The following is a 15000-nucleotide window of genomic DNA, read 5'->3' on the forward strand; positions in this document are numbered from 1 at the left end:
GCGCTAAAGGGACGGCAATACTGCCCTACAAAGCAAAAAGGCAGTAACTACGCACAGTGCAGAACTGAGAAAAATGACTTTAAAGTTATCCTGTCATCCAGCTAAGTAGTTGTAGGTAGATTATTGGACATGTGGCTGTTTTTGTTACTTTATATTAGCTTATTCTTTGTACATATCAATCCTCATATTTAATTTGATATTTTACCCCTATTTTGCAGTTACTGTATTCATGCTTTGTTTCACTGGGGCTTTTTGCAGTTACTTTACCAACGACTACCATTTTTCTCCAAAACGACACACATTTGAGATAAAATGTTTTGTCACATAACAAAGGATGCCTTGAATGTCATGAAAATGATAATAACTCATTTTTGACCAAAAATGCAGTTACTGCCTTTTTGTTTTGTAGGGCAGAATAGTCCCGACCAAGAGCGTTTACTTATAGCGCTAAAGGGACAGCAATAGTCCCAACCAAACACGTTTACTTACAGCGCTAAAGGGACGGCAATAGTCCCGACCAAGCGTGTTTACTTATAGCGCTAAAGGGACGGCAATAGTCCCGACCAAGCGTGTTTACTTATAGCGCTAAAGGGACGGTAATAGTCCCGACCAAGCGTGTTTACTTACAGCGCTAAAGGGACGTCAATAGTCCCGACCAAGCGTGTTTACTTACAGCGCTAAAGGGACGTCAATAGTCCCGACCAAGCGTGTTTACTTACAGCGCTAAAGGGACGTCAATAGTCCCGACCAAGCGTGTTTACTTACAGCGCTAAAGGGACGGTAATAGTCCCGACCAAGCGTGTTTACTTACAGCGCTAAAGGGACGTCAATAGTCCCGACCAAGCGCGTTTACTTACAGCGCTAAAGGGACGTCAATAGTCCCGACCAAGCGTGTTTACTTACAGCGCTAAAGGGACGTCAATAGTCCCGACCAAGCGTGTTTACTTACAGCGCTAAAGGGACGTCAATAGTCCCGACCAAGCGCGTTTACTTACAGCGCTAAAGGGACGGTAATAGTCCCGACCAAGCGTGTTTACTTACAGCGCTAAAGGGACGTCAATAGTCCCGACCAAGCGCGTTTACTTACAGCGCTAAAGGGACGGTAATAGTCCCGACCAAGCGTGTTTACTTACAGCGCTAAAGGGACGGTAATAGTCCCGACCAAGCGTGTTTACTTACAGCGCTAAAGGGACGTCAATAGTCCCGACCAAGCGCGTTTACTTACAGCGCTAAAGGGACGGTAATAGTCCCGACCAAGCGTGTTTACTTACAGCGCTAAAGGGACGTCAATAGTCCCGACCAAGCGCGTTTACTTACAGCGCTAAAGGGACGGTAATAGTCCCGACCAAGCGTGTTTACTTACAGCGCTAAAGGGACGGTAATAGTCCCGACCAAGCGTGTTTACTTACAGCGCTAAAGGGACGTCAATAGTCCCGACCAAGCGTGTTTACTTACAGCGCTAAAGGGACGTCAATAGTCCCGACCAAGCACGTTTACTTACAGCGCTAAAGGGACGGTAATAGTCCCGACCAAGCGTGTTTACTTACAGCGCTAAAGGGACGTCAATAGTCCCGACCAAGCGCGTTTACTTACAGCGCTAAAGGGACGGTAATAGTCCCGACCAAGCGTGTTTACTTACAGCGCTAAAGGGACGTCAATAGTCCCGACCAAGCGCGTTTACTTACAGCGTTAAAGGGACGTCAATAGTCCCGACCAAGCACGTTTACTTACAGCGCTAAAGGAGACTTTTAGCGTCAATAAGAACGACAAAGTCACCTGACGAAGCGTCCAGATTTTACGAGATGGGCGTGAGAACGTGTTGTCATGATACAATGACGCCCCAACGGGCAAGTAGGTTGTTATATTTAATTGCCCGACGGAGCGTTTTACTTTCCCCGGGCCATCGGGCATTGCCTGGTCCTACCAGACTCTCGTACAAAAAATGAAAATTTAGCGGAAGTACGTAGGAGGGCGGAGCCAGGCTACATCGGGCAACCCTTTATTGTTGAACCCTGTATAAGGACCTACATGTGGTACCAGTGGTAGTTACCTAATAATGTCATATTATTACTGTGTAAATACCAGGTAAATACTTTGTAGTTAGGGGACTGTAAAAGGAAAGGTATTACCTGTGTCCTGGTGTAAACAAAGATCAGCTGATCAGACAGGTGGAGGTGTACGGAGGAAGGGGCGGAGTCAACAGGCAGGGCCTCCTGGATGCAGAGCAGCTGTTGGCCGTCCGTCAGGCTCCACCTCCTCAGAGAGCCGTCAGCAGCCAATGAGAGGCAGTGGGCGGAGTTGTCCGTCACTTTGACCGACAAAACCGCACCTACACACGGATTAAAAGGGGGGAGGGGGGGAGAAAATCAATTCACGTATGTATCTTTTTTTTTGGGACCATTTTTAAAATCAATTTTCCCTAAAATCAATATTTTTAGGGCCCGAGCGCTGACTTATTATTACGTGCAATGAATTGCCTTTTTGAGGGGCTTAACATAGTCAAAAGCTCTTGGCGGTCGCATCAGATATTCTAATGGTTTCGTAAATAGTCGTTAAAAAATGGCTCGCTAGCGGCCCCTACAAAAGAAATTGAACCCCTGCAGTATGTTTAACATAGATTTATGAAACGTGGTACACATATGTAGCATGTCAAGACGTACAAAAAAGCTCATTGGAGATATACCCTAAACCCAACATGAAGTCCGCCATTTTTAATTGATTGTACGAAATTAGTGCGATTTTGGCCATTTCCACGTCGTACTTTAACTAACTACTCCTAGACATTTCATCCGATCGACTTCAAATTTGGTCTGTGCCATCTTAAGACCATAAAGATGAAAAGTTATTAAAAGAAAAAGTTTTCGTCATAGGGCGTGGCCGTGGCGGGGCGGCCATTTTGTGCATTTCGCCATCGAAACAGGAAGTGGGTTAGCTTTAGTGTACATTGTCCAATTGGCTCGAAACTTTTCGGGATTCATAAGAGTTCAACCATGAGGACATCTACAGGCCGATATTGGCTCAAAGCCATAGCGCCCCCTAGTGGCAACAGGAAGTAGGCCTAAAAGTCAAGGTGCTATACTTTTAACGAACTCCTCCTAGAGATTTCACCTGATCAACTTCAAATGTGGTTTTTGCTATCTGAACACCTTAACGATGAAAATTTATTGAAAGCTTGAGTGTTTGTCCAACGGTGTGGGAATAAAAACAATCAGTTTTTAGAAATGCCTCACGATATAATAGCTGTGGAAACCGTTCCCTCATTCCCTCCCTCACTATTCCCTACATATTGTTTATTAAATAAACTGTGAACTATATAGGGACCGACCAAACCAGATTTCGGCACTCACTGAAAACACATCGTTGCGTGACTTGCGTCAGGAGATGCGCCGGTTGTTTGTGTGACAGATGCGGGCGCGCCCAGCATCATGTAAACACACCCAAAGAATAATACTTCTAATACGTCCCTGAAACTAACCGAGCACCCAGGAGGAAAGTAAAAGGTTTTATATTATATATGTTCCATGTTACATTTCCACTGTTTAGAAACGAAAGTCAGCTCCATTTTTCCTTTTCAGACTGACCCATGTGTCCCAGCAGCGAGTGTAGGAGCTGCTGGTCAGCGAGGCTCCAGACCGCCACCACGCCGTCGTCTGAACCTGCAACCAGAAGCTCCGCCTCCACGCTGACGTCCACACAGAGCACACCTGGAGACACGGACACAGGTGAGATCGCTGCTGCTGCACCTGTCGCATAATATATATATATATATATATATATATATATATATATATATATATATATATACATACACACACACACACACACACACACAGACACACACACAAACAGACAGACAGACACACACACACTATGTTTCCATCCACACGTTTTCACATATATATATATATATCAATTGATATTGAATGAAAAATGGCGTCAACAGTCAAAACAGTCAAATTTGATTAAATTTAATGAGCTTCGACACAAAGTTTATACGTTCAATCTCATCGGATTTTCTCTTAATAACAGCTTATCCCAGAATGCATCAGTTGTGCAGCCAGACTACTTTCAGAGTAACGTTGTGATGTTTCTGACCTCCCTGCAGCCCACTCAGCGTGTGTTGCAGCGCCCCCCCTGGCGGCAGCAGGAAGCTGCACTTGGGAACAAGGCTCGGATCGGGACACGTCAGTAACCACTCCTCACAATGGCTGCACAGCCGGCCAATCACAGAAGGGAAGGCCGTGGCCAAGGAGCAGAGTCTGGCCAACAGCTCGGTGTAGAACAGAGACATGTCTGGAACCAGAAACAACAACTGTTTACTGCGTTAGTTGACTTTCTCTCTGTCTGTCTGTCTGTCTGTCTGTCTGTCTGTCTGTGTCTCTCTGTCGTTGGCTCTCTGTCTGTCTCTCTGTCTGTCTGTCTGTCTGTCTGTCTGTCTGTGTCTCTCTGTCGTTGGCTCTCTCTGTCTCTCTGTCTGTCTGTCTGTGTCTCTCTGTCTTTGTCTCTCTGTCTGTCTCTCTGTCTGTCTGTCTGTCTGTCTGTGTCTCTCTGTCGTTGTCTCTCTGTCTGTCTGTCTGTCTGTCTGTCTGTCTGTCTGTCTGTCTGTCTGTGTCTCTCTGTCGTTGGCTCTCTGTCTGTCTCTCTGTCTGTCTCTCTGTCTGTCTGTCTGTGTCTCTCTGTCGTTGGCTCTCTCTGTCTGTCTGTCTGTCTGTCTGTCTGTCTGTCTGTCTGTCTGTGTCTCTCTGTCTGTCTGTCTCTATCTCTGTCTTTGTCTGTCTCTCTGTCTGTCTGTCTCTATCTCTGTCTTTGTCTCTCTGTCTGTCTCTCTGTCTCTCTGTCTGTCTGTGTCTCTCTGTCTCTGTCTGTCTGTCTTTGTCTGTCTGTCTTTGTCTCTCTGTCTGTCTGTGTCTCTCTGTCTCTCTGTCTCTATCTCTGTCTTTGTCTGTCTCTCTGTCTGTCTGTCTCTATCTCTGTCTTTGTCTCTCTGTCTGTCTCTCTGTCTCTCTGTCTGTCTGTGTCTCTCTGTCTCTGTCTGTCTGTCTGTGTCTCTCTGTCGTTGTCTCTCCGTCTGTCTGTCTGTCTGTCTGTCTGTCTGTCTGTCTGTCTGTCTGTATCTCTGTCTGTGTCTCTGTCTGTCTCTCTGTCTGTCTGTCTGTCTGTCTGTGTCTCTCTGTCTTTGTCTCTCTGTCTGTCTGTCTCTATCTCTGTCTTTGTCTGTCTGTCTGTCTCTCTGTCTGTCTGTCTGTATCTCTCTGTCTGTGTCTCTGTCTGTCTCTCTGTCTTTCTTTCATCTTTCTTTCTTTCTAAGTGTCGCTTTTTGTTCAATCTTTTTGAAAATAATCGTAATAGTTGGACAGTACACATATAGTTGGACAGGAATAAATAAATAATCATATACTGTGTAATAATTTCAAGAGATGCCTATCAAGGGAAATCAGGTTCTTAATAGCCACAGTAATAAAATAATCCCTAAGCACGTCTAGTTCTCAACATAGGTAGCCTAAAACGGCGACCTGAGGGGAGCAGATTAAACTCCCCAAAGAGTGGGTGATCAGGGCAGTTTAAAGCGTAACTCTCGCCAAAATGCAACCTAGGGTGTTTTTGTGAATGTACCCGAGTCAAACTTTCATTTAAAAGCATATTTAGGACGGAAGCGCCACTTTTAAGATGTACCGTATTCTCGTTTTTCGTTCATGGCATTTTGAATGGGAGAGCTAGGGACACTTTTTTGCTAGCCTCAAAATAGCTATTTTTAAAACACTAAGAAGGCTCAACTAGCCTGGTTGACACGGAAAGGTTCATTGACAGTTCATTTCCAAAGGGGCGTCACCAATGGACGCCGCTCAAATGCCTCTGGGCGCATTGGATAGTCCTTCAACCAATCAGACCAACGATCCGGGTGACGCTGCGTCATGTTGAATGTAAACAAAAAGCCGCTTGCCACTGCTGCGCTGCCGTCGGCGCGTAAAGCCCGCCTCAACGGTTGTTATTGGTGTAAAGCCCGCCTCAACGGTTGTGATTGGTGTAGAGCCCGCCTCAACGGTTGTGATTGGTGTAAAGCCCGCCTCAACGGTTGTGATTGGTGTAAAGCCCGCCTCAACGGTTGTGATTGGTGTAAAGCCCGCCTCAACGGTTGTGATTGGTGTAGAGCCCGCCTCAACGGTTGTGATTGGTGTAGAGCCCGCCTCAACGGTTGTGATTGGTGTAAAGCCCGCCTCAACGGTTGTGATTGGTGTAAAGCCCGCCTCAACGGTTGTGATTGGTGTAGAGCCCGCCTCAACGGTTGTGATTGGTGTAGAGCCCGCCTCAACAGTTGTGATTGGTGTAGAGCCCGCCTTAACGGTTGTGATTGGTGTAGAGCCCGCCTCAACAGTTGTGATTGGTGTAGAGCCCGCCTTAACGGTTGTGATTGGTGTAGAGCCCGCCTCAACAGTTGTGATTGGTGTAAAGCCCGCCTCAACGGTTGTGATTGGTGCCTCGATTTTGGGGACATTGGAAATGGGCTTGAATGGGCTCTTGGCCAGACTGACTTGCAGAGCAAATCTCAAATTTGCCGGAAGTTCGTCAGGGTTTACCCAGGCTAAGGCTCGACACAACATGAGACTTTGCGCCAAGTATCACCAGGGGCTCTACACCTTAACGAAAGCATTGACAACATTGTTTGTGTTCACAGAGTTTACTAAAAAGAAAGGTTTTCAACAACTCACCGTAGCTCTTGTTGTTTCCGACCAAAGCCATTTTATCAGTCAAAAACCACTGATTTCCGAATGCAACGTAACAGGGAGGAGAGTAAAGATGGAAAGCTCCTAAAGCTTAGTTCCATATAAATTCACAGATTATTTCTTGTTTTGTCGTTATTGAAAAACAATATTGACCTCGTAGTTGAAAAAGGAGCCTCATATGGAGTCCGTTCATTCGCATTCGGATATCGACTTGTTTTGACTGCCGAGGTGGTAGCAGCCGGAAACAACCAGAGCTACGGTGAGTTGTTGAAAACCTTTCTTTTTAGTAAACTCTGTGAACACAAACAATGTTGTCAATGCTTTCGTTAAGGTGTAGAGCCCCTGGTGATACAACCCGGTCCCACGGCAGTTTGTGTAAATGTCACGTTATTTTTAATCTATCAATACGTGTTCACGGAGATGTTTTTCTAATTTTTTTTGTGGTGGCCAGCATGAAATACCCTACGGGGAAAGGACGCCTCATATGCCGGGAGACGGCCGCAAGGTGGCCGCTGGAGACGCGACTACGGGGAAAGGACGCCTCACACGCCGGGAGACGGCCGCGGGGGACGCGCGACAATAACGGGATGGCGGAGGTTGGGTTTAGGAAAAACACTACAGGGAAAGGACGCCTCACACGCCGGGAGACGGCCGAAAAGGACGCCTCATATGCTGGGAGGTGGCCGCGACTACGGGGAAAGGACGCCTCATACTCCGGGAGACGGCCGCTGGGGACGCGCAACAATAACGGGACGGTTGTGATTAGGAAGACTACGGGAAACTAAATGCCACACGCAGGACGCGATCCCCGCTCGCCCGGGTGAAAGTCCTGTATTGTTGGACCCATCCACCCCCCCGACCAGCCTCCCTACACGGATTTTCGGCTTTTCATTCTACTCCCTACCATTTTCATGCTGTGGCCACGAAATATGCCTCCCATTGAAATACATTACTTCACATTTTCATGCTGGCCACCACGTAAAAAACGAGAAAAACGTCCCCGTGAACACGAATCAATAGATTAAATAACGTGACCATTTCACGAACTGCCGTGAGACCGGGCTGGTGATACTGGGAGCAAAGTCTCATGTTGTGTCGAGCCTTCTTAGTGGTTTAAAAATAGCTATTTTGAGGCTAGCATAGAAGTGTCCCTAGCACTCCCACTCAAAAGGCCATTTGACCAAAAAACGAAAATACGGTCAATCTTAAAAGTGGCGATTCTGTCCTAAATATGCTTTTAAACGAAAGTTTGACTCAGGTACATTCACAAAAAGACCCTAGGTTGCATTTTGGCGAGAGTTACGCTTTAATGTGACTGTGAGTAACTGACCCAAGTGAGTGTCTAGCAGGTCCAGACTGGGTTCGATGAGGACTAGGGCGTCTCGGAGCAGACTGGTCTCGATGCAGACCATGTACTGGGTGCACTGGTCCAGGTCCTGGATCACACTGGACACGCCGCACACCCGGCTCTTACAGAACAGCCACTCAGCGCTGCCTGCATGGGAACATTAATATTCATTCATTCATCCTCTGTCCATCTGTCTTTTCATTCAGTCATCCTCTGAAGTGGTTTGTAGAAGAAAGAGAGTTCAGAGAGCGAGGTAGGGTTGATAGAGAGAGAGAGATGGAGGGAGGGAGGGAGGGAGGGAGGAGAGAAAGAAAGGAAGGAGACAGAAAGTATTAAGAGGAAGAAAGAAGAGAGTTCAGATATGAGGTAGATCATTGATAGAGAAAGAGAGAGATGGTGACGGGGGGGAGTAAAAAAGAGGGGCATTTAAACAGTAGATACAGTATAGTCTGTATCTAAAGTAGGGCTTTGACTTTTGCCCCAAAATCATATTCGAAGTTCGTTTGTTTATTAATATTAATATTTGAATTTTATTAATAATATTTTGACCATTAAATGCCTTCAGTAAGACCTATATTGGTATAAGTTGTATATGTTCTGTCCACCAGAGGGCAGTGTATCAGTCCATCAGTAGTCAATAGGCAGGCAAGTATGTTTTCAGAAGAAAAACAAACAAACTGCTGCCATTGTTTGTTTTTTTTTATTAAAAGTCAGATTAAACAATATGCTTTCGACAGGAATTTCGGAGCTTTCACCGTAGACTACGTAAGTTTTCTGATGTTCATACTTCTGCGCTGGTGTGTGCATCGAGCCGGCGTGTGTGTGTGTGTGTGTGTGTGTGTGTGTGTGTGTGTGTGTGTGTGTGTGTGTGTGTGTGTGTGTGTGTGTGTGTGTGTGTGTGTGTGTGGGGGGAGTGTGTGTGTGTGTGTGTGTGTGTGGGGAGTGTGTGTGTGTGTGTGTGTGTGTGTGTGTGTGTGTGTGTGTGTGTGTGTGGGGAGTGTGGGGAGTGTGTGTGTGTGTGTGTCTGTGTGTGTGTGTGTGTGTGTGTGTGTGTGTGTGGGGGGGGGGAGTGTGTGTGTGTGTGTGTGGGGAGTGTGTGTGTGTGTGTGTGTGTGTGTGTGTGTGTGTGTGTAGTGTGTGTGTGTGTGTGTGTAGTGTGTGTGTGTAGTGTGTGTGTGTGTAGTGTGTGTGTAGTGTGTGTGTGTGTGTGGGTGTGTGTGTGTGTGTGGTGTGTGTGTGTGTGTGTGTGTGTGTGTGTGGGGTGGGGGGAGTGTGGGGGTGTGTGTGTGTGTGTGTGTGTGTGTGTGTGTGTGTGTGTGTGTGTGTGTGTGTGTGTGTGTGTGTGTGTGTGTGTGTGTGTGTGTGTGTGTGTGTGTGTGTTCTTGTTTAACTATATTCGTGGGGTCCAAAAAAACGGGAATATAGTATACTTGTGGGGTCCGGACAGCTTTGTGGGGCCAAAATTGTTATGGGTTGGTGTGTTTTATCTTATTTTGGTGGTCTGTTTCTGTTCTGTATTTTGCTCAGTTTCCTGTTTTATTTTGATAGTTTGGTGTTCTGTCTTGTCTAGTCTGCTTTTACTTTATGTCTTGTGTTTTCCCGCCTCTTTTGATTGTACTGCCCAGCCCTAATGTGGTTCACCTGTTTCCCAGCCTTGTGTCACCTGTCTTGTGTTTCCTCGTTACCCTGTGTATTTAGTCTTGGTGTTCCCCTTGTCCTGTGTCAGATCATTGTTGGTGTTTGTGTTCTTCCCAGTCAGTTTGTGTCTGTTCCCAGCGTTTTGCATCTAGTTTACCAGGTTTGGATTCTTCCCTTTGTTCTCTCTGTGTTCCATTTAGTTTGCTGTTAGTTTGTTCCTCTTGTTTTCATTATTTTTGGACTTTAGTTTTTGCCTGCTCCCTTTGGATTCCTTTTGGTTTTTTTTTGTCTGCCTCATTTTTTGGATCTCCTGGTTTTTTTTTGTGTTTTAATAAACTCTTGAGCTCAATCCTTCCCCTGCCTGCCTACCTGCTTGCCTTGCCTCTGCATTTGGGTCCACCTATTTCCCCCTGAACACAACAAAAATGCTGGACCCCACAAGTTTGAAGGTATGTTTGAGGGTTAAGACTTGGTTTTAGGATTAGGGTTAGAATTAGGTTATGGTTAGGGTGAGGGTAAGGGTTAAGGTTAGGCATTTAGTGGTGATGGTTAAGGTTAGGGTAAGGGGCTAGGGAATGCATTATGTCAATGACGGGTCCCCACAAAGTAAGTGTGTGTGTGGTGAGAGAGTGACGGTGATTACCGGTATCTTCAGAGTGAGTAGTGACTCCAGAGTCATTGTAAGAGAAACTAAGTGTCTCCCCTGTTCTTTCTGACCTCGGTGGGAAATTATATTCGAATAACGAAGTTCGGAGTCAAAGCCCTAATGTAAAGATGGACAATGTGTCTCCTGTTCTCTGAAGTCAAAACCTCGCGGATACGGGCGCTGCCATCCTGTAATTTTAGAGCCAGAGTCTGTACAGTATAGTGATTGGACGGTGGAGCGCGATATCAAAGTCCCGCCCACACACCCACCCACCCGACCAATCACGAGTCAATCCGAGCTGTCAATCATGATGTTTCAGCTCGTTATTATAGCATCAAATAACTAATAAAAAACCAAACTGATCAGAAAAATGAACAATTTTATGAACCATACTTTAAATTCAAATCACACAAAGTGACAAAAAAAATTACTTTTTTTTAATGTATTTATTTCTTCAAACTTTTTTAATACTAACCAATATTAATACTGAGCCTGTTCCCACGTCTTACCGATGACTTCTTGTTGCAGCTCGTCCCACAGACCGGCGCGCAGCAGATGATACGGCAGCTCCTGGAGCTTCCTGACGTTGGCCAATCCTGGAGCAAACCACAGCGGCTGGGGCGGGACCTGTGACCCCATTCAGCCAATCGGAACACATGAATGAACAGACAGGTTAACTTCCACAGTAAGACTACACTAACGTGTGTGTGTGTGTGTGTGTGTCTTTTTTGCAATGCGCAAAAAAGAGCAATTAGGATAATAAATCACATTGGGTATTATAAGCACACCAATCATTTGTGTTTTAATTCACATTTGCTGAAATTTATGGACATTGTTACATTCAAAACTGCACAATTGATGTTTAAAGTTAAAGAAAATAATTTACCATGTAACATACGTGCAATGTTTAATGAAAGAGACGGGGGATATCATCTAAGAGGTCATTGTATGTTCAAGCAACCTCTTGTGTGAACTACTGTTAAAAGCATGTGCGTTTCAGTGTGTGGGGTGACCTTATGGGATGGACTGAACAATAACATCAAACATAATATCATTCAGTTCAAAAATAGATCAAAGACATCATTACTTGACCAATACAGAAAAGAATAAACTGAAACATAGGATTGGAATTTGTAATTTAAAGGTATTGTTGTATATTATTGTATTGTTGTAAGTTATTGTAAGACCGAAAGCTTGTATGCTGTATTTGCATATCTATTTTCTTTGTAGTATTATGATTTTGTGAAATAAGGAGCAGGACCAAATAAGCTATTTGCTTCCGCCTGCTCCTTCTCGAACTAATCCCTTTTATAATTTTTATTTTGTTTTTGTTTTTTGTTGTTAGATTCTGATTGTTTGTGTTTTATTTTATGTTTAAAAAACAATTTTTTTGTCTTGCAACATTGTTGATTGTTCGAGATAAATAAATAAATGAAATGAAAATTAAATTAAATGAGGTTTGTGCAAGACAGAATCTACGGCCCCGACCATGGCTCGGAAATTTCAGTAGCTTCAAGCGAGGTTAATGGCCGCCGCGGCGTTCCCGGCGCAAGGTGCGTGAGCTAGAAAATGACATCTAGTGCGAAGGCTCCGCAAGTTGCCTTTGGGCAGTGGTCATGCACCTCTGAATGTTTTCATACTCAGCGCGCGCTGCGCTTTCAGTTTCAACGTGGTTCGCCTGTACAAATATCTGTATGATTCTTTGTGTGCTGACAACAGAGAGTCACACATCCTTAATCAGGGATGCACCTAATCCAGGATTTGGCTTTGGATTCTGCTGAATATTGGGCTTTTTGACGGGGTTCGATTTCTGCCAGACCTTAGAATTTTTGTCCACTGAACCGAACCCTACGCTGGTCGCCGTAATGACGGCGCCGTTGATTACGCGAAGGTGTTTACGTAGGTGGAGCGTTCAATGCAGTAGGCTGTGAGAAAGTGAAAATGGAACTCGTGAGCAGAAAAAGTTTCAGTCAAAAGAAGGCCATTCAAGTCCAGCTACATGTTCAATCTGCAATGCTGATTAGTCTGGTGGTGGCGAGGACCCTAAACTATACACAACATCACCGCTGTTACAACATCTGGTATGAAACATCTGAAAGAATACGAGTTGTGATGAAGGAATCTACAGACAGCAGCAACTTCAGGTACGGCAAAGGAAGGACAGTCACTGTTTACTTCATTAATGTGTTTACTGTGTTCATGGACTGAGGATGGGACGAGGATTCAGCAGAATCTCAACCAGTGGATTCAGTATTCAGCCAAACACCAAAAATCTGGATTCGGTGCATCCCTAGTTTAAATATGTTTTCATAAAGAGAGAAACCACACTGGGAAAAGAAGAAGCATTTTGCTGGAGAGTGTGACAAAAACGTGACAGATCAGAGCGCTTTGTCAACGGCCTCATGGAGAGAGTGTTTGTAACATCGACAGTCATTAAGATTTGGAGATAAACGACAGTCACATTAATGATTAAAGTAAATAAATGCAATGTTTGGGGGTACGTTGATGTTTATCATGGATGTGTTTAATGCTGTTGCAGCCTGCTTTCCTTTACCTCCACTCTCTACTTCTTGTCTACTACTTCTTGCTTTCTCACAGATTATTTTGTTTGTTCGGCCCCTGGTGTTTCGTGGAATACTGCAATGTGTCACACGCGAGTATAACCAAAGCTGATATATGAATGGTGCTGTCTGCGTTGCTGACGGTTTCCCTGATTTGTAATTGTGACTTTATCTCTTAGTCCCACCCTTCTGCCCGTGTTGTCTTGGAGCTTTAATATTCTCCAAACCACTGGTTCTCAAACTTTTTTCAATAATGTTCGCCCTATGAACAGTGTTTTTAAGCCATGTACAATCAGCGCAAATAATTTTTTTTAATCGAAAAAAAAAGTCTATATTAAGAGCAACAATACAGCGATGTCAGCGATAGATTTACTAAACAACAGCCTTGTAACTGGAAAACATTTAAATGATGATGAAAAAAGGCGACAAAAAAAAAAAAAAAGGAAAAAGACGTTAGAAGGAAGTAAGGCATGAATAGGTCGAAAATAGTAATAAAAAGAGAAAACAGTAAAAACAAGGAAGGCAACACTAGCGCGACAAAAGTGACAACAAATTCAAACAAACTTTGAAAAAAGTGAAAAAAACTTTGAAAAAAGAGACAATAACTTCGAAGAAAAAAAGACATTAGAAAAAGTAAGGAAGAAAGGCAAGAATAGGTCAAAACAAACGACAAAACCTTCAAAAAAAGGTGACAAAAATTTTTTAATTTAGCGACAATCTTGTTAGTATCTCTGACATGTTAATCTGACGGAGGCTTGTGACAGTTAGTATCTGTGGCCCCGACCATGGCTCTGACGTGTTCAATTGACGGAGGTTTGTGACAGTTAGTATCTGTGGCCCCGACCATGGCTCTGACGTGTTCAATTGACGGAGGTTTGTGACAGTTAGTCTCTGTGGCCCCGACCATGGCTCTGACGTGTTAATCTGACGGAGGTTTGTGACAGTTAGTATCTGTGGCCCCGACCATGGCTCTGACATGTTAATCTGACGGAGGTTTGTGACAGTTAGTCTCTGTGGCCCCGACCATGGCTCTGACGTGTTCAATTGACGGAGGTTTGTGACAGTTAGTCTCTGTGGCCCCGACCATGGCTCTGACGTGTTAATCTGACGGAGGTTTGTGACAGTTAGTATCTGTGGCCCCAACCATGGCTCTGACGCTGGAGTAGCAGACTGATTCCCGTCAGTTTTATAATAAAAAAAGTTTGTACCTTTCTGTCAGCAAGGAGCAGCGTCAGGCCTGGCAGAGCCACAGGCTTCAGTTTCCCTGACCACTGACCCAGGAAGTACTCGGCCAGGATCCTGAGGCTCCGCCCTCGCCGCTCTGATGTCAGATACCGAGCTGAAACTGCCTCGGCCAGACGCCTGCAACCACACACATTTCACTCAGACATTTGACCAGCGATGGAAGAGGTTTTCAGATCCATTACTTAAGTAAAAGTGCTAACCCTACACTGTAAAAATACTGTGTTACAAGTAAAAGTCCTGCATTGATGTGTGTGTGTGTGTGTGTGTGTGTGTGTGTGTGTGTGTGTATGTATCTGTGTGTGTATCTGTGTGTGTATTTGTGTTTGTGTATCTTTGTGTGTGTCTTTGTTTGTGTATCTTTGTGTGTGTGTGTGTGTGTGTGTGTATTTGTGTTTGTGTGTGTGTGTGTGTGTGATATAATGTGTAAAGTAATTAGTAACTAAAGCTGTCAGATGAATGTATAATATATTTCTCTCTGAAATGTAGCGGAGTAGAAGTAGAAAGTGGCATGAAAAGAAAAGACTCAAGTAAAGTACAAGTACCTCAACATATGTACCTAAGTACAGACAGTACTGGAGTAAATGTACTTAGTTACATTCCACTGCTGCCAAAGTGCATTTGTACCTTTGACCTGTGTGTTCATTCATCTGATTTATTTTCCTTTTATTCCTCACCGGTTGTTGAAAGCGATGGCAGCGACGCCGTCCGTCCAGCGCTCCTCCAGCAGATCCTCGAGGTCCCGTCTGAGTCGCGCCCAGAGGAGGGGGGGCAGCCGGATCAGCGAGGGCGTCGGAGGGAGGGAGTTCCTGTACACCTCACTGATGACGTCATCGTCCAGGG

The 15000-nt window shown here is 44.9% G+C and overlaps 1 protein-coding gene across 1 annotated transcript in view; it reads right to left on the bottom strand.

Moving 5' to 3' along the window:
* Positions 1–15000, bottom strand: part of nwd1 (NACHT and WD repeat domain containing 1) — a 41561-nt gene that overhangs the window by 14901 nt on the left and 11660 nt on the right. The window contains exons 8-14 of the mRNA XM_035998855.1: positions 14835–15000; positions 14124–14277; positions 10864–10981; positions 8053–8217; positions 4096–4293; positions 3582–3704; positions 2130–2329 (exon numbers count right to left, since the gene is read on the bottom strand). The exon at positions 14835–15000 is cut by the window's right edge and continues 38 nt beyond it. Of these exons, the coding sequence (XP_035854748.1) occupies positions 2130–2329; positions 3582–3704; positions 4096–4293; positions 8053–8217; positions 10864–10981; positions 14124–14277; positions 14835–15000 (1124 nt within the window). The remainder of the gene's footprint in view (positions 1–2129; positions 2330–3581; positions 3705–4095; positions 4294–8052; positions 8218–10863; positions 10982–14123; positions 14278–14834) is intronic.

Source organism: Sander lucioperca, unplaced genomic scaffold, assembly GCF_008315115.2.
Source record: "Sander lucioperca isolate FBNREF2018 unplaced genomic scaffold, SLUC_FBN_1.2 Unpl_21, whole genome shotgun sequence".
Classification (NCBI taxonomy): Eukaryota; Metazoa; Chordata; class Actinopteri; order Perciformes; family Percidae; genus Sander; species Sander lucioperca.